Source organism: Amblyraja radiata, chromosome 37, assembly GCF_010909765.2.
Source record: "Amblyraja radiata isolate CabotCenter1 chromosome 37, sAmbRad1.1.pri, whole genome shotgun sequence".
NCBI classification, from domain to species: domain Eukaryota; kingdom Metazoa; phylum Chordata; class Chondrichthyes; order Rajiformes; family Rajidae; genus Amblyraja; species Amblyraja radiata.
In genome coordinates this window covers 3,144,831-3,168,190 of record NC_045992.1, presented here as the reverse complement: position 1 = coordinate 3,168,190, position 23,360 = coordinate 3,144,831, and the positions used below count along the sequence as shown (strand labels likewise).

The 23,360-nt window shown below is 38.5% G+C and overlaps 1 protein-coding gene across 4 annotated transcripts in view; it reads right to left on the bottom strand.

Annotated features, from left to right (window-relative positions):
• The window catches only part of parg (poly(ADP-ribose) glycohydrolase), a 94,408-nt gene that overhangs the window by 946 nt on the left and 70,102 nt on the right, over positions 1-23,360 (bottom strand). For all 4 annotated transcript variants that reach the window (XM_033012893.1, XM_033012894.1, XM_033012892.1 and 1 more), the window contains 4 exons: positions 19,044-19,122; positions 15,492-15,600; positions 2,058-2,163; positions 552-680 (listed from right to left, as the gene is read on the bottom strand). In XM_033012893.1, the coding sequence (XP_032868784.1) occupies positions 552-680; positions 2,058-2,163; positions 15,492-15,600; positions 19,044-19,122 (423 nt within the window). The remainder of the gene's footprint in view (positions 1-551; positions 681-2,057; positions 2,164-15,491; positions 15,601-19,043; positions 19,123-23,360) is intronic.

The window sequence follows — 23,360 nt, the reverse complement described above, 5'->3', positions numbered from 1 at the left end:
AAGGCCAAGAAAAGTAGATTACTACTTGGTTTGCTTTAAAAAAAAAAAAGATTTGAACAATTGTATCAGACTTTATTCTGCAAATTCCTTATAATATCTACTGCTCTAAAGTGTCACGATGATTACAAGGCAGATATTTTAAGACAAAGGAATACAATACAACACAAAGAAGTTGCACTTTTACCATGTACCGAATTTAAACTCTTTATCAAGGTGTGTTAAAGGGCCTGTTTGCATGCTGTATACTTTGTTTGCTTCATTGAAACATACAGCATGAAAACAGGCCTTTTGGCCCACTGAGTCTACGTCAACTATCAATCACCAATCCACACGAGTTCTATATTATCCCCCTTTCTCACCCACTCCCTACAACTAGGGGCAATTGACTGAGAAACCCACGTGTCATTGGGACTATGACTTGACCTCCGAGTCCATGCAAAGGATCTATTACAATAACCCAGGAGATGTTGCTGCCACTAACAATCTGCTGCGACAAAGCTGGAGTGTAGAGGGTGACAATCTGTAGTGCGTTACAAATGAGATTCGCTTACCGACAGTCTGCTCTTTCTCGCTCAGGAACTTGTGCATATCGTGTATCTCGGTCATTAATTCCTGGTCCCCGAAGGTGAAATAAACCACATCGCGCCCAGCTTCTGCGGCAGCCATCATCTGCAACAAGGCTGTAATACAATCACACGTTGGTCAGTGGCCCTGCTTCTGGTTGCTGAACAAAGAATCTATCCTCAATGCAGACTTCTCCAAATCATCACCCACTTGCTTTCAAATGCTGACTGACCTTTCATGGATTTATATCAGACAGCATATTTAAATATAAATTTTAAAGCTATCTTCTGTCTTGCATTTGACATTATCACTCAGTGTTTGCAGTAAATGTACTTTCAACACTTTCACTCTTTTTTAAAGTATAACATCGCACCAGTTAATCCACGAGGTGTATAAATATTACACTATCATTGTTCGGATCGGCAATTAAATAAATATCGTCCCAAATATACTCATTATCAAGCAAAGTTTAGCACTATAATGAGTCCCCAAAGACCAGGGCTGAACTCTGACATAACATTACTACTGTCAAACTACACATACTGTATAATGAACATTGTATTTCCATTGCTACTTGTAGGTGTTTGCTCCATGGGTGTGGGTGTGACTTTGGCTTGACCTTGTTCCGAGCTTGCCAAACCTAAATGTCTTGCAAAGTTACGTGCTGCTGTTATTTAATGAAAGTCAATGAACCAAAGACACTGTTCCTCTGCATTAATTTTCTGTGTCTAAAAGTGAGCTATATTCATCTGTTATTTTAATGAATCTATTAATTCTTTACATAAGTCATGGCTGTGACATTCATTCTCACTAGGGGCATGTGTGCGGTAGAGTTGCTGCCTCACAGCGCCAGAGACCCAGGTTCGATCCTGACTACATGTGCTGTCTGTACAGAGTTTGTATGTTCTCCCTGTGACCGTGTGGGTTTTCTCTGGGTGCCTCCCACATCTCCAAAGATGTACAGGTTTGTAGGTTAATTGGCTTTGGTAATTGTGTGTGTGTGTACGATAGTGTTAGTGTACGAGGAACGCTGGTCGACATGGTCACGGTGGGCCGAAGGGCCTGTTTACACGTTGTATCTCTAAACCCCAAACACTGTATGATTTAAAAAGTAGATATTTTCAGGATGGCCTTAGAACATTTTGGTTCAAAAATAACTCATGCAATGCTATTTTAGACAATAGACAATAGGTGCAGGAGTAGGCCATTCGGCCCTTCGAGCCATTCAATGTGATCATGGCTGATCATCCACAATCCGAACCCCGTCCCTGCCTTCTCTCCATATCCCTTAACTCCGCTATCCCTAAGAGCTCTATCTAACTATCTTGAAAGCATCCAGAGAACCAGCCTCCACCGCCCTCTGAGGCAAAGAAAATAGACATTTTGTATGCAAGGTTTCCACAAAAAGAGGTGGGATGAATCACCAAAAGATCTTTGGATCATGGCACCTTATAAGATTGCATGTTTGTAAAATTTAACACTGGCATACTCACATTTTAACTTGGCATCACCACCAAATGCTCCACACCCCCAGTTCCCTGTGGCTACAGCCGAAAGATTCCTGGGATCAAAGCCCGGGCGTACAAACCCACAAAAGGCCTAGAAAACAGTTAAAAGGAAATATTTAACCGGCAACATTAGCAAAGAAGAACATATGTTTTTAAACCGTTTTAATTTTGATAATCCCAATGTGTTGTTAAGAAAAATTCTGCAGTGTCAGTGCAATCAAAATATTACTACTTCATTGGTGCTGGTTTCATTAGCTTTATATAGTGTTAATGTGCGGGGATCGCTGGTCGGCATGGACCCGGTGGGCCGTACGGGTCTGTTTCCCCGCTGTATCTCTAAACTAAACTACAGATGCCAACATTTGGCATACTTGGTTCCTGAATGGATTTTTATTCCAGAACCATTCTTTTTCTTGTACTCTCAGGAAAGCACAGTAACTTTCTCATTTTACTTACAGAGATCCTGTTGAGAGCTTTGGGGATTATAGATTTTTGAGTAAACATTTACACAGCAGCACAGCTGCATTTACAATGCTTGGAAGCACACTGGCTTTATGTGCAGATTTTAGCACTCTCAAAGGGTTTCATTCTTACACTTCGGAAATTTGCTTTCTTTAGTTAGATTTTTAAATCCTCTTCTTGTAGTTTGTATATCTTTCAACTTGTACTTCCACAACAACTTGACTAAAATATTGGCAATTCATCACCATGGGAGAAATAACCCCAGCGTCCCAGTGGAAGGACATGGAGAAGAGTCACTGTCGGGAGATGCCTTTTTCACTCGCTATCTGCATTATATATTCAGCATACAGGATGGACACAACATACTGGAACTCAGTAACTCAGCAGGTCAGGCAGCATCTCTGGAGAAAAGGAATAGGTGATGTTTCGGGTGGGAACCCTTCTTCAGACTGTCTTCAGGGGAGAGGGAAACTAGAGGTGTGAAAAGGCTCAGAACAAATCACATGCTGGCACCAATGGCCAGGGAAAGATGGAGCCCACAATGGTCCATTGTTGGCTGTGGAATAGGTGACAACGAAGGGATATATGGATGCAAACAGTGGAACTAGCAGGGTGACTAAGGTGGTGGAGGGGCAGAGAGAGAGATAATGCAAAGGCTACTTGAAATGAGAGAAATCAATATTCATACCACTGGGTTATAAACTGTCCAAGTGAAATACGAGGTGCTGTTCTTCTAATGTGCATGTGGCTTCACTCTGACAGTGGAGGAGACCCAGGATAGTATGGGACTGAGTTAAAATGTTTGGCAAACAAATGGATTGAAAAACCTGCTCTCCTTAGTTGTGCATTGGACATAATGTGAAGGTGGAGAAAGGTAATTGGATTCATAGAGTGACATAGAGTGGAGCTCATTCAATCTCAAACCGTGTAGTTTTTCTAAAAAATATCAAAACAATCAACTCCTGGAGAATCTATATATTAGATAGTTAACAGCTCATTGATTTTTTTTGTGATAGCTATGTGGTTTTCCATGTTATTGTTTCCTCTGTACTATCATTAAACATTTAAACACGGCCTGAGAGCCCCCATGTTAGAGCTTGCAACATTTAAAACATAAATTTAATTCCACCTATCATTTTACTTCAACCTTATTGCATAGCATGCATCACTGACATTTGATAAGAAAATGAATTACATAACATTGCAATATCACATATATTTAAATTAAATTTATAAAGTGCATGGAGGAGGGGTAGACCTCACAGTCTTCGACAACAGCACATTGAACTGGCTACAGAGCCTCGAGGGTTGTTACATAACCTCTGCTGCCTCAAACGCAAGAAGAATATACAGTATATATAGTTAGTTTGTTTCTATAGCTATACACTGCGGTATATGTCAATGGAGATCTGTTTTGATGGTAGTAATGGCTGCCTTGCCAACAGTCTGTCTGTCCCTTCCTTCTTTGTTTTTTATTGTATGTGTTAAATGTATGTTTTTGGTGTACTTTAGCTTGTTTTATGTGGGATGTGGGGGGGGGGGGGGTGTGGAGAATTTTTAAAAATCTCTTGCCTCCATAGAGATGCGATTTTTTTCCGTATCGTATCTCCATCCGCACTGCGGCCTAACATCGAGGAGTTGGCGGCCTTTGCTGGAGGCCGACTTTGGGAGCTCGAACTGCGGGACTTGCCATCACGGAGCTTGCGATCCCTGTCGGGGATCGACCTTGGAGCTCCAACTGCGGGAACTTGGGGACTTAACATCGTGGAGCTTGCGACCCCTTTGCCAGGGATCGACCTCAGAACTCCAACCACGGGAGCCTGCGGGACTTACCATGGTGAAGCTCGCGGTCCCTGGCTAAAGACCGACTTCGGGAGCTCCAAGCCGCAGGAGCTACGACCGTCCCGACGCGGGGGCTTCGATCGTCCCGACGCGGGGGCTTCGATCGTCCCGACGCTGGGGCTTCGATCGTCCCGACGCGGGGGCTTCGATCGTCCCGACGCGGGGGCTTCGATCGTCCCGACGCGGGGGCTTCGATCGTCCCGACGCGGGGGCTTCGATCGTCGACTACGGGAGCTTCGATTGTCCTGACTGCGGATGGTTCGACTGTCCCAACCGCGGGAGAAAAATGAGGGAAGAAGATTACACTTTATTTCCTTCCATCACAGTGAGGAATGTGGGGAATTCGCTGCGGTGGATGTTTATGTTAACTTTTATGTAGTTGTGTGTCTTGTTGCTTTTTTTTTTAGTTTGGCTGTATGGTAATACGAATATCACTGTGCCTTAATTGGTACACGTGACAATAAATATATACCGGAATACAGGAAACGTCCCATTCTTAATCTAAGATCTGGCATCTTTAACAGTGCAGCATCTCCTATGTATTGCTCTGAAGTGTCAACAATACCAGTTTCAGTTGTTGGTTGTAAATAATATGTCTGAAGTTGACAGAAATTCTGTATGAAAACATATTGTTCTTGAATTTTGTAACAGGAAGGCATTGCAAATATTTCAATTGGTACATTTTGATTGAGTTATTAATCAGAATTCTCATTCACTGTTAAAGTGAACATAAAATAAGTCCCGTATTTGATTAAGGATGGATAACAGAACAATATCTATTGCAAGCAGCAGAGATCCATTGGTTAGTTAACTTGTTTTTGTTTGTGGGACCTCTCCATTGGCTCCTCTCTTTGTCCATATTTTATTCGTGGGCTATGCGGCCCTTTGAACACTTCCTGAAGCTCTCCAATATGTTGGCTTCTTTTTTAATTTGATATAATTTTTTAACCAAGTTTGCAAATGAAATGTAAAGACAGAGAGGAACTTTGATGGGGGCATATTCAGGAATCTAACAGATGGTGGAGAAAAATGATAGATGCCAGGGTGAGTAAGAGACCCTCGCAGATGATGAGAGCCCTGAAATAAGATTCTTACATTTTCTAAAAATAATTAATATCAATGGTTTTCACTGCATGATGCAAAGAACAGATTAAAAGTCACAAATTTTAAATTGGAGAATCTCATGATTTACAAAGAGAAAGCCTTGAAGATTACATTTACAGCAAAATAAGCAATACTTTATCACTGCATTGTCCAAAATTACACCTAAACAAGACTTCATTAACTCACATGCTTTTAATTTTTAGCATGTTCTTGAAACCTTTAGCAAGACACTCCGGACTACCAGATTCATTCAGCTGAATTAAAACATTTTCAAAATATTTTTTTCCATTACTGAAATAAACATACATTTTATTCACTTTGCATAATTTAAATATCATGCATTATTCAACATTTGTGCAAAAACTGCATAGAAATCCAATAAACTACACAAGCAACAATAGATCATCTTGCAGTGGGAGTATCATTTTATTGTGATATGTAGGTGTAATGCAATCTATTTTATGCCAGGCTTATCTCTCGCTAAAATTAGTTGTCATATTTGTTCCACTGCAAATGTACAATGTTGTAATAGGTTAACATCAGTGTGTGCCCCAGTCTGACTCAATTACCAAAGAGATGTGTGAGCTTAATAGCCAGCTGAACAGGGCGTTGTGTGCAGTGGCGATATCTCACAGGAGTAATTCAATCCAGGTAAGCTACATTGCCCTTTGGTTAGAGCAACAGCAGTCACTAAATCATAGCATTTTCTAAACCTACACAAAATTAGGGTTATAGGCAATACAAATAGCACATTGTTAAATACATTGTGCTAACATTAGCGCTAATTTTGGTGTTAACAAGATTGTAGAAATACAAAACTCAAATGAATATTAAATATTAAAATGGAACAGTACAATGAAAGATATTTTTGGTGGCAGTAAAGCACAGGAAATATTTAAGTTGGTTAGCCTGTAGTTGGTATTATCTGTGAACAAAAAAGACCGATTATGGTGAATACCAAAAGATTGAGGGTAAGGGGTGACTTTAGAGATACAGTGCAGAAACAAGATGTTCAGCCCACCGGGTCCGCGCCGACCAGCGGTCACCCCGTACACTAGCATTATCCTACAATTTTACAATATACAGCAGCTGATTAACCTAGAAACCTGTACATCTTTGGAGTGTGGGAGGAAATTGGAGTACCTGGAGAAAACCCAATGGGTCACAGGGAGAACATACAAACTCCATACAGACAGCACTCGTAGTCAGGATTGTTCTCGGGCCACTGGCGCTGTGAGGCAGCAACTATACCGCTGCAGCACTATGCCGCCCCTTTGCTGGGAGTGAAGAGAGAGGTGAGGGGAGCATGAAAGAGAGGAGGAAAAGTGGGAGAGAGTATGATTTATTCTGTGCAGAGAAGGAATATCAAGGAGTTGAAGCCAGCAAAGTTCAGCCATGTTCTTATTGCATAGCAGTGCAGGCTCTGGGCCGAGTGGCCTGTTCCTATATTCCGTTGTTCTTTTTCTTGTTCTTGCGTATGGCGTGCACAGCCTAAAGTTGTAGGACAACTTGTTCTGTTTGATCTTATTTGATTGTCCACACCAGGTTGATTGCATTCGTTGAAACAGGGCGGACCACGTGAAGGTTGCAATCTCCCACCCCCTTTGTCCTTCTAATGAATCAAAACAATAACAATCACGGATATTTTGGAAATGATCACTTAAAATATGACGCGTTTTGACGGTACTTAATCTGATGTTTATTAGTTGATGATTGTTGTGTGGTATTTATACTAGTCAGTTAAAGTGAGATCTGGAATATTGTTCATAAGTTTGCGGTGTAAGGAGACACAATATGCAGCCATACCGGGTTAAACAGAATAATTAGGTTTTCTCGTGCTATCACAAGCCCCATTGGATTCTCCTGTTCTATTTTTGCTAATGAATACAAAGACATAAACTGATGACAGACACATAAAGCTGTATCCATTAACTAATGCTGGTTTGATCCTTCAAATATAGAATAAATGCTTTGATAAGAGGTCTGTTTGCAGTAGCCATATCTTTCATTTGCAACAGACATTTTTATTCTGCTCCTTCAAACTACCATCCCATTCTCTCTTTCCATTCTGAGCTTTTTGAACTGAAATTCTGTGGGGTTTGATCATCTCCAGAATATCAGCGCATAAGAGAAAGTATTTCATTTTAACAGGCACCTGATTACAATTCACGGAAGTGACTGTGTTTCAGAAAAAAAGTGTTAATCTAGTCATCTGTTAATCTAATGACATCTAGTGGCAGGCTTTTTGCACAGCCAAGTTTTCACTGCAATTAAACTTGAACTTCTGTAGTGTACATTGCAGGGTGCCTGCTGCACCACACCAGCAAACCTGCAACACCTGAATGAAGAAACGGGTCTCAGTTACGCAGAACAGGAATTGTGCGAGGCAGTCTGACTGCTTTCTCAAAATATTTTTAAGTGGAGTAACTTTGGAGCATTGTGGATGTCAACATATTAAAAGGAGCCATTTTAGATAAGAAAACCACCTTCCAGCAATAAAATTCAACTAATTTGTGCAGCAGTTAGAAAACCTAATTTTTTTAAAATGAGGTGACTGACAATTGTTGATCAGTTGAACATAAGAACATTTAGCTGGTGAGACAGTTATGGGTGCTTACGCATCATTCCTTGCTAATTCAAATTAAGGTATCAGCTGATGCGTTAAATTGGGTAAGGTATTTCAGACAATGCACATTTCATAATAATGCAGAATAAAAGGACACCTGAAGTTGTATCAGCCGCCGCAGCTGAAATTCAGCACTGCTGAGGGGGAGGTCCGAGCTTGACATCTATGATTTGTGCACAAGGGACATAACCTATTGCCAAACACACTATAAGAAATTAAAAACATTACTTTGACCAAACATTGGCCTTTTTGACTGGTAGAGTTACAGCTGAAATGAATTAATGGCTGCAGAGCAGCCAAACCGAGACTGCCGAGTTCCAATGTTCTGAAAAATTGTGATGATTTACTAAACTCAGCTTTGCATTAATGGAATGCAAATTCTTCAGACTCAGCACTTTCCCGAACTTGATGAAATACTGACAAATAATTTATAAAATTGTGAACAAATCCGAGATACTAGAAGCATTCATCTATTTGCAAATGAAACTTTGTCATTCGTAAACCTATCTTAATACAGATGAAAATGCTCGTTATATGATTGAACACTTTGTCAACAAAAAAAGTGGTGGGGCTGCCAATACAGTTTTCCAATTAAACTGCCACCAAACGTTACTACATTCATTTATTGTGCATCCGGACCTTCCATTTTCACCAATAAGGAGTGTGATATTTATCCTTGTTATTTGAAAAAACTGCCAAGTCTCCAGAAAGTACAACCTGAAATTAAAAATATATATTTTGTCGGTCCCATTTTTTTTAACCATATATTCAATTTGGGACATTCAACAATTTGTAATGGCAAAGATTTCTACAATCAGAGAAATAAATGTTTAAAATATAATCTGAACCAAGGTAAAATTCCTGATGTATTAAACAAATGCACCCACTATTAACATCTATCACCAATGGTTAATTCAGCTGTTTTTTAAATTTAAAACAGTATTTGCGTGGTGGAATTAGGCAGTTTATCAGCTTTGATGTATTGCTTCTATTGGTGCTATCAATCACCAGTCTTTAGGCTCCATTTAAAATGGAATTTGTGCCTGTGCAATACATCCTTAATGTAGATTTTTAAATGTGTTAATTTTAATTTGCAACTCAGGAGTCATAGATTTATAAAGCACGGACACAGGGTATTTGGCCCAACAAGTCCATGCTGAGCAAAGTGCCATCTAGTCATCACAGCTTGGTTTCCTGCCACTGAGACAATTTTGGTTCAAATTTGTCACCAATCCCTCAGTCTTTTACTTTTTTGACCAGCCTTCCACAGGTGACCTTGTTAAAAGCCTTACTAAATGCTACATAATCTGCTTCAAACATACTGTCCTCCTCAAAGTATTCAATCAAATTAGTTAGACACGAGCTTCCCTTAATAAATCCATGCTGACTGTACCCAATTAATCACTCCTGTGCTAAATGAAGGTTTATTTTGGAATTCATTTGAGGGCCAGTAATTTGCCCATCATTGCAGTTCTACTAACTGGCCCGCATTTTAAAACGAGAATAAGACACAAACAAGTAATGCAATGTTACATAGAAACATAGAAAATAGGGCAGGAGGAGGCCATTCGGCCCTTCGGCCATTCATTGTGCTCATGGCTGATCGTCCCCAATCAATAACCCGTGCCTGCCTTCTCCCCATATGTTGACAGAGGATTGAGAAAATGTACTCCGTGCCTCTGCAGTTTCTATCTTTGATTCTTTTAACAATTTGGAATACATTTGGACTTGGTAATTAATTTAGTTTCAAAAATGATATACCCCTTAATAACACCTAAAAACCTACCTTTATCCCATGCAATGTTTCACAATGTTAATTACAACATGGGCATTCTCCCATTTTTACAAAACATAATCTCACAATATTCATCACAAACCATACCCACGCCCACTGTCTCCCCAAAGGCTACCTTTGTAGTTCTTAATAAGCTTCTGTAGTTATCTTCCTATTCTTCATGTGCTCACAAAATATATTTTATCTCATGTGACTGAACATCTTCTGTGCAGGTTCCGAAGTTGCCACTCAGCAATTACAATGAATTCTTTAAAGCATTAAATTGCCGACTGAAAATGCATGGAAGCCATGGATACAAGAACAACAGCTTGTTACAGTAACAGCAGGAAGGATGGAGAACAATTAAAATTTCAAAAGAACATTTGAGGTTTTTTTTAAGTAACAGTATGACAGCCAGGGCAAATAATTTATTTTTCAGGAAGAGGTCAAAATCCAATTTTCATGCCTGGAACCTTTTAAAGTGGATCTATTGTGTCCAGGCAAAAATATTGCAACATTAAAAAAATTGATCTGCAGAACATAGAACTAAGCCAGGTTACATATCCTGGTATCAATACCACCAGGTTAACATTCAGGTTATAAAACATTGAACATACAACAGTACAGCTCGAAACACGCCTACAATGTCTGTGTTGCACATGATGCCAACATCATCTAACTGCACATAATCCATATCCCTCCATTCCCTGCATATCCATGTGCCTACCCAAGAGTCCCTTAAATGCCACTATCGCATCTGCCTCAAACAATACCCATGGCAGCGCGTTCCAGCACTCACCAGACCCTTTGCATACACATCTCCTTTAAACGTTGCCCCTCTCACCTTCAAATTATGCCCTCAAGTATTTGATTATTCCATCCTGGGAAAAAGGTTCTGTCTACCCTGTCTCTGCCTCTCGCAACTTAATATACTTCTATCAGATCTTCCTGCATCCTCTGGTGTTCCAGAGAAAACAATCCAAGTCTGTCTAACTGCTCCCTGTAGCTAATACCCCATAATCCACGCATCGTCCTGGTAAACCTTCTGTGCGTCCTCTCCAAAGTCTGTACATCCTTCCCAATGGGGCAACCAGGACTGTAAGCAATACTCCAAATGCGGCTTAACCAAAGTTCTATAAAGCGATTCTAATGACTTCCTGACTCTTATACTCAATACCCTACCATTCATTGCGGATAATTTGTCTTGTTGAAAATTAACCTGCATTTTAAATGTGAAAGGCAATAGTTCATATTATAGCAAATAAAACTGGAATGCAAACACAAAACTGGATTGAAAACAAAGCATGATTATTTGGGGCAGTACAACTTCCTTCCATTAGATTCACATTACGAGTAATTAGTGATCTCACTCATGTTTAGGAAATTTCCAAAACCAGAAAGCTGCAGTAAATTTTGCAACAACACATCACTTGCTACGTTGATGGAAGTCTGGTTTTCCTTCAACTAACAATTTAGACACTGGTGTTGTTTGTAAAATTCTGAGTTGTCAGCAAACCAGTCAGTGAGGTCATTAGCAAATCTGTACGATTTGCCATCATTAAAAATCTTCAATGTGATTGAATATCTTATCTATTATGAATGGATTACAGTTAAAAAATGATGCCAATTTATTTTTCATCCAATTTAATTGCAAAATTTGTAGTTCTTAAAGCTACTGCAGTTTGAAGTATTTCACTGACTGTAAAATACGCTGAAGGATTTACCCTATTCCCTTTCTTTTGCTAGCTCAGTATCGATTCAGTAGGCATCATGTCCAGGTGCGCATTTATTTCCCCAATTGTTTCAGGAATTCCTGAAGATTCCAGGCCAGATTAAATTAGATGTTAGATTCCCATTCTCAATTCCTCTTCATATCCTCAGGTGCCAAAAGGAGGACAAGTTTGGATCCACAGAGCCGAAACTATCTCGATCTTTAAATTATTAGAATTTTGGGGGGGAAATCCTTTCACTGTTGCATTTGGAGAAATATAACAACATGCTAATTGTGGGCTGAAGGGCCTGTTCTTGTGCTGTACTATGTTCTATGTTCTATGAATTTGTTTTCTCTGTGTCTTATAACATTTCACGACAAAGCAGCAAAATGCACAACAGCAGAACAAGGTTCAACTAAACTGTGAATATGTGACTAAAGTTGTACAAGTTAACATTACAGTAAAGCTCATTTGACATCTCCCCGACACTGTAATGACCATTATAATATATTTATGAGAATGTAGTTTCAAATTTCCATTTTTATGGGAAAGGAAATTGAATTGAACAGTACACTCGATGTATTTTTTTCAATCATTTCTGAATCAAGTGATGCAGGAAGGTTAACTTGGACTGTACACTGTAGAAAGTCAAAAATAAGGCAACAACATTATTTTCATCATCTAAAAAATGTAACTTCTCTTTTCAGTGATGAGCAGACCATCTCATTAAATCGAGGTTATATTTTATTTTCTCTCGGCATGGAAGCAAATTACATTGAGAAACAGGAACAAGACAGCAATCATTAAATTCAGTTGGCTAAGTCACTATAATGATATAATGCTACCATGTTAATGTCCCTAACATCCTAACACATGGTGAAACGTTGATTGGAAGAGTACTTCTGGAGAAAATGTTGTTGTGGAAAAGTGTGCTAATAGCCCTGTCCCACGGTACGATTTCATTCCAAGAGCTCTCCCGAGTTTGCCCTAATTCGAACTCGGAGATTTACGGTAATGGCCACTCGTCGGTACTCGTGGCTCTCGTGGACATTTTTCAACTTGTTGAAAAATCTTCATGAGTCTTCCCGTGCTTACCTGCCGTTAGCGAGTCTTCCCGAGTACCCGCCGTTAGCGTAACGAGCCGCTAAGAGACGTCCCCGAGCTACGACATACCCGCTACGTTCATTCTCCTTACCACGAGATTGTTTTTTTTTTAAACTCGGGAGAGCACTTGAATGAACTCGCACCGTGGGACAGGGCTAATACTCTCCAAGAAACAAAGTATCAAAAGTCAGAATTTGCCAATTTATTCTTTGCCTGCATGTGGCCAAGGATAATGCTTCAATATTAAGGAAAGCAAAACACTCAAAACTTTGCTGGGCAGCTGGAAAAACTGCTGCCTAGCAGCTCCAGTCCCAGGTTCAATCTGGACCTCAGGTGCTGCCTATGTAGAGTTTTCACAGTGTGGACTTCTCCCTGTGACTATGTGCGTTTCTACTGGGTGCTCCAGTTTCCTCCCACATCCCAAAAGTTGGTAGGTCAATTGGCTTCTGTAAATTGTCTCCAATGTGTCAGGAGTGGATGCAAAAGCAGGATAAAGTAGAATTAGTGGGGAAAGGGTGATTGATAATGAGTGTGGTCTCGGTGGGCCAAAGGGCCTGTTTCCATGCTGTATATTTTTAAAATCAATCAATTAATCAATCAACTAACTGATTTTCGCAAATGTTGATGCATTACTATTATATCCCCTTTTGAATTGCTAAACACAGTTTAGCACAGTTAAAAGCCACAGCATGACAGGATACAAATAATGGGCTTGATTGCTGTGGCTTCAGTAGTTACATTGAGATGGATTGGAAGGCTTTGAACCAGAAGCTGTGCAAGTGGAGATGAATATCTAAGCCACTGCCACGACTTTAGAAAGAATGATAACATTTCACTAGCGGCCAGTGTTCAGAAATGTTGCCACTGTGGAGGATAGTTTTAGCATCACCCTGGTTCAGAGATATAATTCAAAGTAAGTCTACCTCAGAGACTTGACACTTGATACTTCCAGGAACACTGAACAATATTCTGCCAACCAGTGGCGTCGTTGGCAAAATGGTAAAATAAGGCCTTGGATGGACAATTATCCTCTTGCGTGGACTATTTAATACACTGCAAAATGGAAACCTTTCAATATATTGTTGAGTCTGATGTTTACAGTAAATAGTTTAGGTTGCATGTTGCAGAATTCATAATTAAAGAACCATTTTTATCGATAAAAATGGAAAACCTTTGTAAATTTAAAACAAAAAAGAATTCTTCCACGTTATGTTGTAGTTATCAAAGGGCAGACTTCGATTTATGTTTTTTAAATTAGAAACATAGAAAGCCATTGAATTATTTCTAAAAATAATTGTTAAGTGGCTCAAGTTTTGAAAGAACTATTTAAATGCCAAAAGGGGGAGCTCACTATTTGTAAGGGGAATGAACATTTATAATGGAAATATACATTGAAAAGTTTAAAACCCTCAGATCTGATAAGGTTGATTATATACAAGCATATACACAGAAATATGTAGCACTATAATCAATATTTTCACAATTTTTAAGCAAAAGTTTGGGGCTTTGTTATTGATTTAAATTGTTTTGATGTTTCTCTTTAAACTAATTTTAACAATTCAAACTCATAACCTGAGGCAGTAATTATACATAATTGTTGATACTACAAACATTCATTTTGGTTCATTTAGCAATGTTACAACATTTTGAGATTTTAAAAATCAAGCCTTTAATTTATCCCATCAGATAAAGCATAAAAAGAAGTTTAATTTGACACCTAATTCACTTTCATATCTTCAGTATTAAAAAAGTTATGGCCATTTTCATACTCGGAAATTGGCATCTTGTTCCCTATTGCTTTTTCATTGACTTAACACAAAAGCTGTGATAGAGAACATTTAAAAGCCGATAACCTTCTTAAAATTTAAGAGAACTGAAAGACATTTTCAGTTATTATAGATTGAAGCATTCTGAAACAAATATGAAACAATCTTACATAGATGACTTGAAATTAAAGCATATAATTAGTTAGTTACCTCATTGCAATTACTAGATCTAAACATCTATCCATTTCTTAAGAATAGATTAACATTTTTAAATAGCCTAAGTGTCCAAATAACATTCACACAAGAATTCAGAATATAACATAATTTTTAAATCTCATTGTCATGGGTTTATAGGCCAAATGGAAGGAATTTAATGTTTAATACCTGTAAATTAATGGCCATTTAAATCATTGCGAGTGGGATTTTCTGGAACGGGACCATTTAGAACATTGAGGTTGCCGTGTTTTTAGTCCCCCATATCGGCAGCAAATACACTGCCAGTTCTTCCGGGGAAAATATCACCGTTTCGCAACTTAAAATGTGAATTAAATACATCTTAAGAAACACTTTTATACATAAAAAGAAACTACTTTCTTTTACCTGGTCCTCCATAAAATCCGTCCCTGTTGTCGGCATTGACGGCTTCAGAAAGTGATTTTAAAATCATTCCAGCGATTAACTTGTCGGGTGATTTAAAAAAAACCACACAGAACGGCTGTAGGAAGGAGTCTTTAGCAAAAACTTGCACTCCAACAAATATAATTCAGGACCAGGTCGGGAAAAAACCCCGTTTTAATCCCGCCCCCCCCCCTCAAACGCGCCAAAATCGCGCACACGGCCAGTTGCAGAATGACAGCGCCGCTGAAGGTAAGTTTTGTAACATACCTAGTTCATTCATTATAAAAATTATAATTTTACATTCTCATATCAGGATGCAGTGTTCAAAAGTACAAAGGTGATGCAAGATAAAACAAGAGTCATTAATTGAGTAAAATCAGAAAGTATAAATAATCAGATTTAAACACTCACCTTATTCATTTCTCTCTTTAAATTATTTGGGGAAAATTGATCGAGATAATGCTTGAAAGGTAATGCATCTATGGCCACAATCTCTGTGCTGTGTCTCTGCCAGGCGTCCCTGCATGTCAAGGAAGAAAGACTTTTAAAAAGAGTAATCTAAGTTTGTATGACAAATCCATATAGCTACCAAAGTCAGCTAACACGAACAAGTAGGGAATAAGAAATTCTTATTTCTTAAAAAACAGATTAAAATGGGACATAGCAATTGATAAAATTATGCTGCCCGTGTGTAATGTAATGATGGAATTTCAATGTTATATAGCAGGACATTCTCAGGGGATTATAGAATACACATTTTTTCTCTTGTCCAAAATTTAAATTGCAAGAAAAAGCATATCTTATGAACTCAGGAGATTCGATTGATTAGAGATCAGATTGATTGATTGATTGATGTATCTTATTATGGAAGCACGAAAGGCATTTAATGAATAATCAAAGCCACCCACACAGCCAAGGAGGAGCAACATGAGGGAAAAGGTTTCAGAATGTGACATAATGTTGCAAGAACTAGCATTATTAAAATTGATCATATTTAGTGCTTAATCAGAACTTGATATCAATGGTTCAATTTTCTCTAAATCAGCTGCTACTAAGCATTGAGATTTGTTTCTCCATAGTGTCTCTTCACTGTATAAAGACAGTCAGATAAACTTAAACTACTCATTAAAACCAATCATCCAGACCTGGGCGCAAAAGAATGCCCATTTCCCTTGGGTATGTTGAGAGGAGACAACAGAAGATTATGTTCATTACAGAGATCTTCTGAGCACGATATAGTGCAGCTGGATATCTCATTTTCTGAAAGGAGTGATTGCTGATGTACAAGAGCAGCCATTTGCAGATTAAATGACACCGTGACCTGTTCCTGCATCCCTAATGTATAGAGTTTGGGAGTGTTCTTGGGAAATAAGAAAGCAATGAAATGTAGGAAGGAACTGCAGATGCTGGTTTATATGGAAGATAGACACAAAAAGTTGGGGTAACTCAGTGGGTCGGGCAGCATCTCTGGAGAAAAGGAATAGGTGATGTTTCAGGTCGAGACCCTTCTTCTGACTGAGTGCCAGGGGAGAGCTAAACGTGAGATGTGAAAAGATACACAGAACAAATGAATGAAAGGTCTTTGATTTGTCCTTTTGCATACCTTTCATTCATTTGTTCTCTGTACCTGTTCTCTGTAAGAAGAATCTCGACCTGAAATGTCACCTATTCCTTTTCTCCAGAGATGCTGCCTGACCCACTGAGTTACTCCAGCTTTTTGTGTCTATCATCAATGAAAATATATGTCTGCTTGCAAACATTTACCTGCACTGATCTCCAAGATCTGGTGCAGGGTCATAGGGCTGAAATAGCTTTCCTCTCTACTCCACTGTTATTTGCCATGCATTGTAGATATCCTTACAAATAAATAGCCTAGAATGACATGGTCTCGTGCCTCTGTTTTGATTGGGATATTTAGCTGAGATATCTGCCAATTATTAAACTTCAGATTTTTATAATACACAAGATTAATACCATGCTGCCATGGTGACCTTGATAGTCCAGTCCCAGTATCACTGTCCCACAACTTGGTTTTCTAATCTAGTATCAAAATTCCTCCACTACTGTAACACTGAAACATATCTGTTTAATGGAAGTTGGCGGAGCCATTCATGCTGAGGCTAGTTACTGTTAGTATATTTTATTATTTTGTCTAGATATTTCTTGCAGAATTATTATGAACATTTGAAGGTGGGCTTTTGCTACGTAGATGAACGTTACATATAGCGTAACCACAGGGAGTGGTCAAATCAGACTGGAGTGGGCACGGGAGAAAGAATAATTAGAAGGTGTGGTAAATTGGATTAGTAAGTATGCAGATGATACCAAGATAGGGGGTGTTGTGGATAATGAAGAGGATTTCCAAAGTCCACAGAGTGATTTAGGCCATTTGGAAGAATGGGCTGAAAGATGGCAGATGGAGTTTAATGCTGATAAATGTGAGGTGCTACACCTTGGCAGGACAAATCAAAATAGGACGTACATGGTAAATGGTAGGGAATTGAAGAATACAGTTGAACAGAGGGATCTGGGAATAACCGTGCATAGATCCTTGAAGGTGGAATCTCATATAGATAGGGTGGTAAAGAAAGCTTTTGGTATGCTAGCCTTTATAAATCAGAGCATTGAGTATAGAAGCTGGGATGTAATGTTAAAATTGTACAAGGCATTGGTGACCCCAAATCTGGAGTATGGTGTACAATTTTGGTCGCCCAATTATAGGAAGGATGTCAACAAAATAGAGAGAGTACAGAGGAGATTTACTGGAATGTTGCCTGGGTTTCAACAACTAAGTTACAGAGAAAGGTTGAATAAGTTAGGTCTTTATTCTCTGGAGCGCAGAAGGTTAAGGGGGGGACTTGATAGGGGTCTTTAAAATGATGAGAGGGATAGACAGAGTTGATGTGGATCAGCTTTTCCCTTTGAGAATAGGGAAGATTCAAACAAGAGGACATGACTTCAGAATTAAGGGACAGAAGTTTAGGGGTAACATGAGGGGGAACTTCTTTACTCAGAGAGTGGTAGCGGTGTGGAATGAGCTTCCAGTGGAAGTGGTGGAGGCAGGTTCGTTGGTATCATTTAAAAATAAATTGGATAGGCATATGGATGAGAAGGGAATGGAGGGTTATGGTATGAGTGCAGGCAGGTGGGACTAAGGGAAAAAAGATGTTCGGCACGGACTTGTAGGGCCGAGATGGCCTGTTTCCGTGCTGTAATTGTTATATGGTTATAAGATTGAGGGGGGATCTTATAGAAACTTACAAAATTCTTAAGGGGTTGGACAGGCTAGATGCAGGAAGATTATTCCCAATGTTGGGGAAGTCCAGAACAAAGGGTCACAGTTTAAGGATAAGAGGGAAGTCGTTTAGGACCGAGATGAGAAAATCATTTTTTACACAGAGAGTGGTGAATCTCTGGAATTCTCTGCCACAGAAAGTAGTTGAGGCCAGTTCATTGGCTATATTTAAGAGGGAGTTAGATGTGGCCCTTGTGGCTAAAGGGATCAGGGGGTATGGAGAGAAGGCAGGTACAGGATGCTGAGTTGGATGATCAGCCATGATCATATTGAATGGTGGTGCAGGCTCGAAGGGCCGAATGGCCTACTCCTGCACCTATTTTCTATGTTTCTAATACAGTTTTTACCAGATCACATAGTAAGAATGGAAAGCTACCATTTGAATATGAATAAAGAGGATCTGGTATGTTCACTTCTTTGTTTGTACAACTACTTCAATAAAGAATTAATTAAACTGGAAAGAATGACTGGAGGATTTGTTTTTGTTATCATCTGCATACGTTCTACTCCCCCCTGCCTGGCAATGAAGCTTGGAAAAGTTTGAAATTGCCATTACAGAAGCGATTCATACATTATCTTATACGTTAAGGAAAACACTGAAGCTTTTTTAGGAAATGAGACATAATTTCTGCAGTACTATCTAAAGATAAATATTCTTTATATAATACCTTGGAATCTGATCGTTGCAGCACCCCACCCATCTGTAAGTATCTGCGTAGCCTTCATAGACGCTGTACTGCTCCGTACCTGAAAATGGAAAGATTGTTTGTAACAAATTATCGTTCTTTTAAATCAATCAGCAGAGATCTGGATGTTATTTTTGAAATGCCAGAAAATTGTCCCCATGGAGCAGAATGATTCCATCATTTGCTGTGATAGGTCTACTTTGTTCACAGAATTATTTTAAATAATAGTGAAAGGCTTGTATAGAGCGGATATGGAGAGGATGGTTCCACTGGTGGGGAGAGTCTAGGACAAGAGGTAATAGCCTCAGAATAAAAGGACGTTTCTTTAGGAAGGAGATGAGGGGGAATTTCTTTAGTCAGAGAGTGGTGAATCTGTGGAATACATTGCCATAGAAAGGATGGATATTTTTAAGGCAGAGATAGATAGATTCTTGATTAATACGGGTGTCAGAGGTTATTGAGAGAAGGCAAGAGAATGGGGTGAAGAGGCGAAGATAGTTCAGCCATGATTGAATGGCGGATTAGACTTGATGGGCCGAATGGCCTAATTCTGCTCATATCACATAAACATGAAAATAGATAGTTTAAATAAAGGCACGGATAATGGAATAAGAGTAACATTTTGGATAATTGGCCTACACATGTGCGTTTCAGTAAAGCTCATTCAGAACTATCCTGCATTTTAATATTAATGAAACAAATTAAAGCAGATTTTTGTGTTTATTAGTGAAAGGTGATAAAGGTCCTTCTGGCGAGAGATATTGCCAAGAGCACGAGTACATTGGTTACTTTCAATGACTTTCCCTCAATCATCAACAAGGAGGTGCCCCATTTATACCCTCGCCTTAAAAAAATAGTTTGCAAATTCGGAGATGAGTCAACTTTTAACAAGTTAATTGACTGACTGAAATGTCACAAACAGGCACAAATTCTGGATAAATTTCAGTTTCATTAATGGTATGAATATAGCAATATGAATGTAACAATAGTAACAGTATAGATATCAATTGTGTAATTGGGGCCAGCATGGAATAGACAAATTCCTTTTGATAACACAAAATCCTTCATTTCAACAATTTATCCTATTATTTTATACTTTTCTTTGCTGCTGCTTGCATTATATCACACTGTTGACATGATGTCATTTTAATAATGGCTGTCTATTTTGTTGACTATGCTGCAGCCGTATAGAATGGAAAATACCTATGTCACTCAAGCTTGTTGCCCATGTGGCTGTTCGAAAGAGATAGATTCATACACAGAATTTATGAGCAACTGTCTTCCATCAACTATCTTTTTCTTAGAAAAGAGGAATTATGATGTTGCTGTACGTTGAACAGTTTGCTGCAAATCATCTGGTTCTTCCTGTCTAACGCAGTGGGATGTTGTCAATAAATAATGTTAAATAATTTCATGGCCTGGCTTTTCCCTGAAATGACCATGAAAAATAAATCCTGCCTATAAAGCTCTTTTGATTTCTAATTAGGCGCTATGACAAGGAATCTGTCACATGAACAATGATCTAGTTAAGATGGTCTGGTAACTAACAGGCTGAAAAAAATGTAATTGGCAGTATAATGAGAAGTAAAAAGCAGTGATATTACTTAATTTAAAACCGTTTTACACAAAGCAAAAATATGGTTATTAAACAAACATGGAATTAAACTAATCATCGAAATAACATTCTGATTTAAAAAAAAGTCTTAAATTTAAAATCAAGTAAATTTGAAGATCTCTTGTTGGTGTGAACATTTAGATGGGAGGCAGTTGTACAGTAAATAGAAGCCTTCTGAAATTATTGGTCACTATATATGAGTAAACTTTCACATTAAGGGTCAACTGCAAGAAACATCACTGCCTAATCCAATTGTGATCTGATGTTTCGATATTCTCAGAAGTCCGGTAACTGGTTAACAATTAGGATGATTTAACCTGGCTTAACTCCCCTTATTAAATAATAAGACTTGCAACCTTCTCTTCAAAGTGTTTTTTTAGTCTCATGAGCTGTGCAATATCACTCAAATATATGTGCACCATCTAAAAACAAAATTGTTTATTAAAATATCATTTTAAAATTCATAATCACAAAATAAAAAATAATCTACAATTATTATTAGCAACACAAGTTGATGTAATTGATTCTGATGTTCACCATGAACTGTGTAGGTGCTATCCTCTTGCTATTCATGATCTTGTTTCAAGTCTGAGATTAGATTACCGTTTTGCAACCCTATTAGTTTTGAGTTGCTGAAAACAATGTAAAATAATACAACTCCAAATGTAAACACCATCTGTCTGCAAAAGAAAAGCGCTGTAGCTTTCTGTTTTAGCAGTTGACATCAAATTGCACTTGGTGATAATGTTTCCGTCAGGATGTTCCCCAGTGATCCAGCTATATAATCTACTCCCGTCAGTCTGCACTGAACTTGACAAAGAATTAAAAAACACAAAAAGATAATTGGCAAACCTTTATGCGATAGTTCCCTTTTAAGTGAATGATAATTAGTAAATCACATTAAATTGAAGCCTCATGCTGCAACGGCGAAGTAGTCAAATTGTTGACAGCTACAAATACAATAAATCTTCAACTCTACATTTGATTCCTGACCATCGGGATATAATAGATAGAAGTTTATAACAATCAAATGGTTTGGTATATTCAAAAGTCTGCATGTTTAAAACCACAGTAATTTAGCCAAGCTATTATGGTATATGACTGGCAAAACAGATTGCTGCTGTTGGAAAGGCCCACTTTAGCCCCCTCTTCTGTTGAGACTCAAAACTGCTCTTACTTAATGCAACTTTGTTCCAGTTTGAACAAAGACAGCCAAGCTAGTCGTTTTGTATGTCACTTGTTGAAAACACGTCTAATAGGAACCATAGATTTGGTAAAATTTTCCTCAAATAACTCCCTGTAGATCTGACCGTTTTGTTGAGAATGAGATTGAAACACATAATTTCACCATCTTGGACATATTACGTTGAAGATTCTTTGGCAGAGCACCATCAGCTGATTGATGTTCAGAAGAGAAAGGCAAACCAGACTGCATGAAGCAAAGTGAAGATATCAGGAAAAATTATTTGCTGCAAGTATTTCCAAATGCAAAACTGTTGAGACCACTTTCATAATGAATGACAACTCATTTAAATTAATCTGTTACCAAATGTAAGTAATTCTGAACTGCATCACAGAGCTGAACTACTTCTGTAGTAATGTAGACACTAGTAATGGAGAGGAGCCATCTCATGTACTGCAACATCCTAGAAGTAATTTTTCAAGTAAATGACATAGCGTTGTCAATATTTACAGGGGGACAGATGTCTGTAAAATCATATGACATTTTCTAGTCTTATTGAACTAGTACCATCTGTATAATCACATGTGAGGGCAGGTAAAGCAAAGTTCAACGGCTCAATCACAAAACAGTTCAATCTCATTACAGTTCTTCTACCACAGTGTCTGACTGGTCAATCCCTGGTATGTGGATGGAACCCACAATTTCCTATGTGGAACCCTAAAGTATTAATAACATCACAGATGGCTGCATATACTCATGTTATTTTAAATGGCTCAATATAAATAAATTAAAATATCAAGTTGATCCAATTAACGGGAGCACAAAAATCCATTAACATGATGCAATGCACTCTGCAACTAGAAACATATACAGATGACAGGAGATGGTCATTTGGCCCATTATGTCTGCACCAGCTCTCTACCGAAGCAATTCATTCCTGCCATCCACTCCTACCCCCTTCTCAGTACCCTTCCATATTTTAACTTGTTTCGTACCATATAGTAATCTAGTTTCAGCTTGAAGTTACAATGGGACCAGTTTCCACTAAATCTGAAAACAGTGAATTCCAGATTCTAACCGCATGCTGCATTAAAGATTTTCCCCGTGACATTCTTAATTCTCCCCCATTTTATATCTGTTGCCCCCAAATCCTTAATCCTTCCACCGATAGGAGTAGCCCTCATCGTTCTCCAAGTCTCAGTCCCTATAATCCATCCTTACAACTGTAGCTTCTCTGTCCTGGGAATCATTTTTGTAAAATTATTTTCTTGTCACTTCTGGCACTTCTCCGAATTATACTTTACAGGATTTATGTCTGCTATTCCACCAGGTTTTATCCTTTTGCAATTTAATCACTGTCTTGCTTACAGTTCACAATCATAATCATACTTTGTTAGACAAGTATGTTTTGCAACATATTACCAAACTCTGCATAACCTGTAAATTTAGGAAATGTGGCTTGCACCCATACATCTAGGTCAATAATAAAAATAAAAAGCAA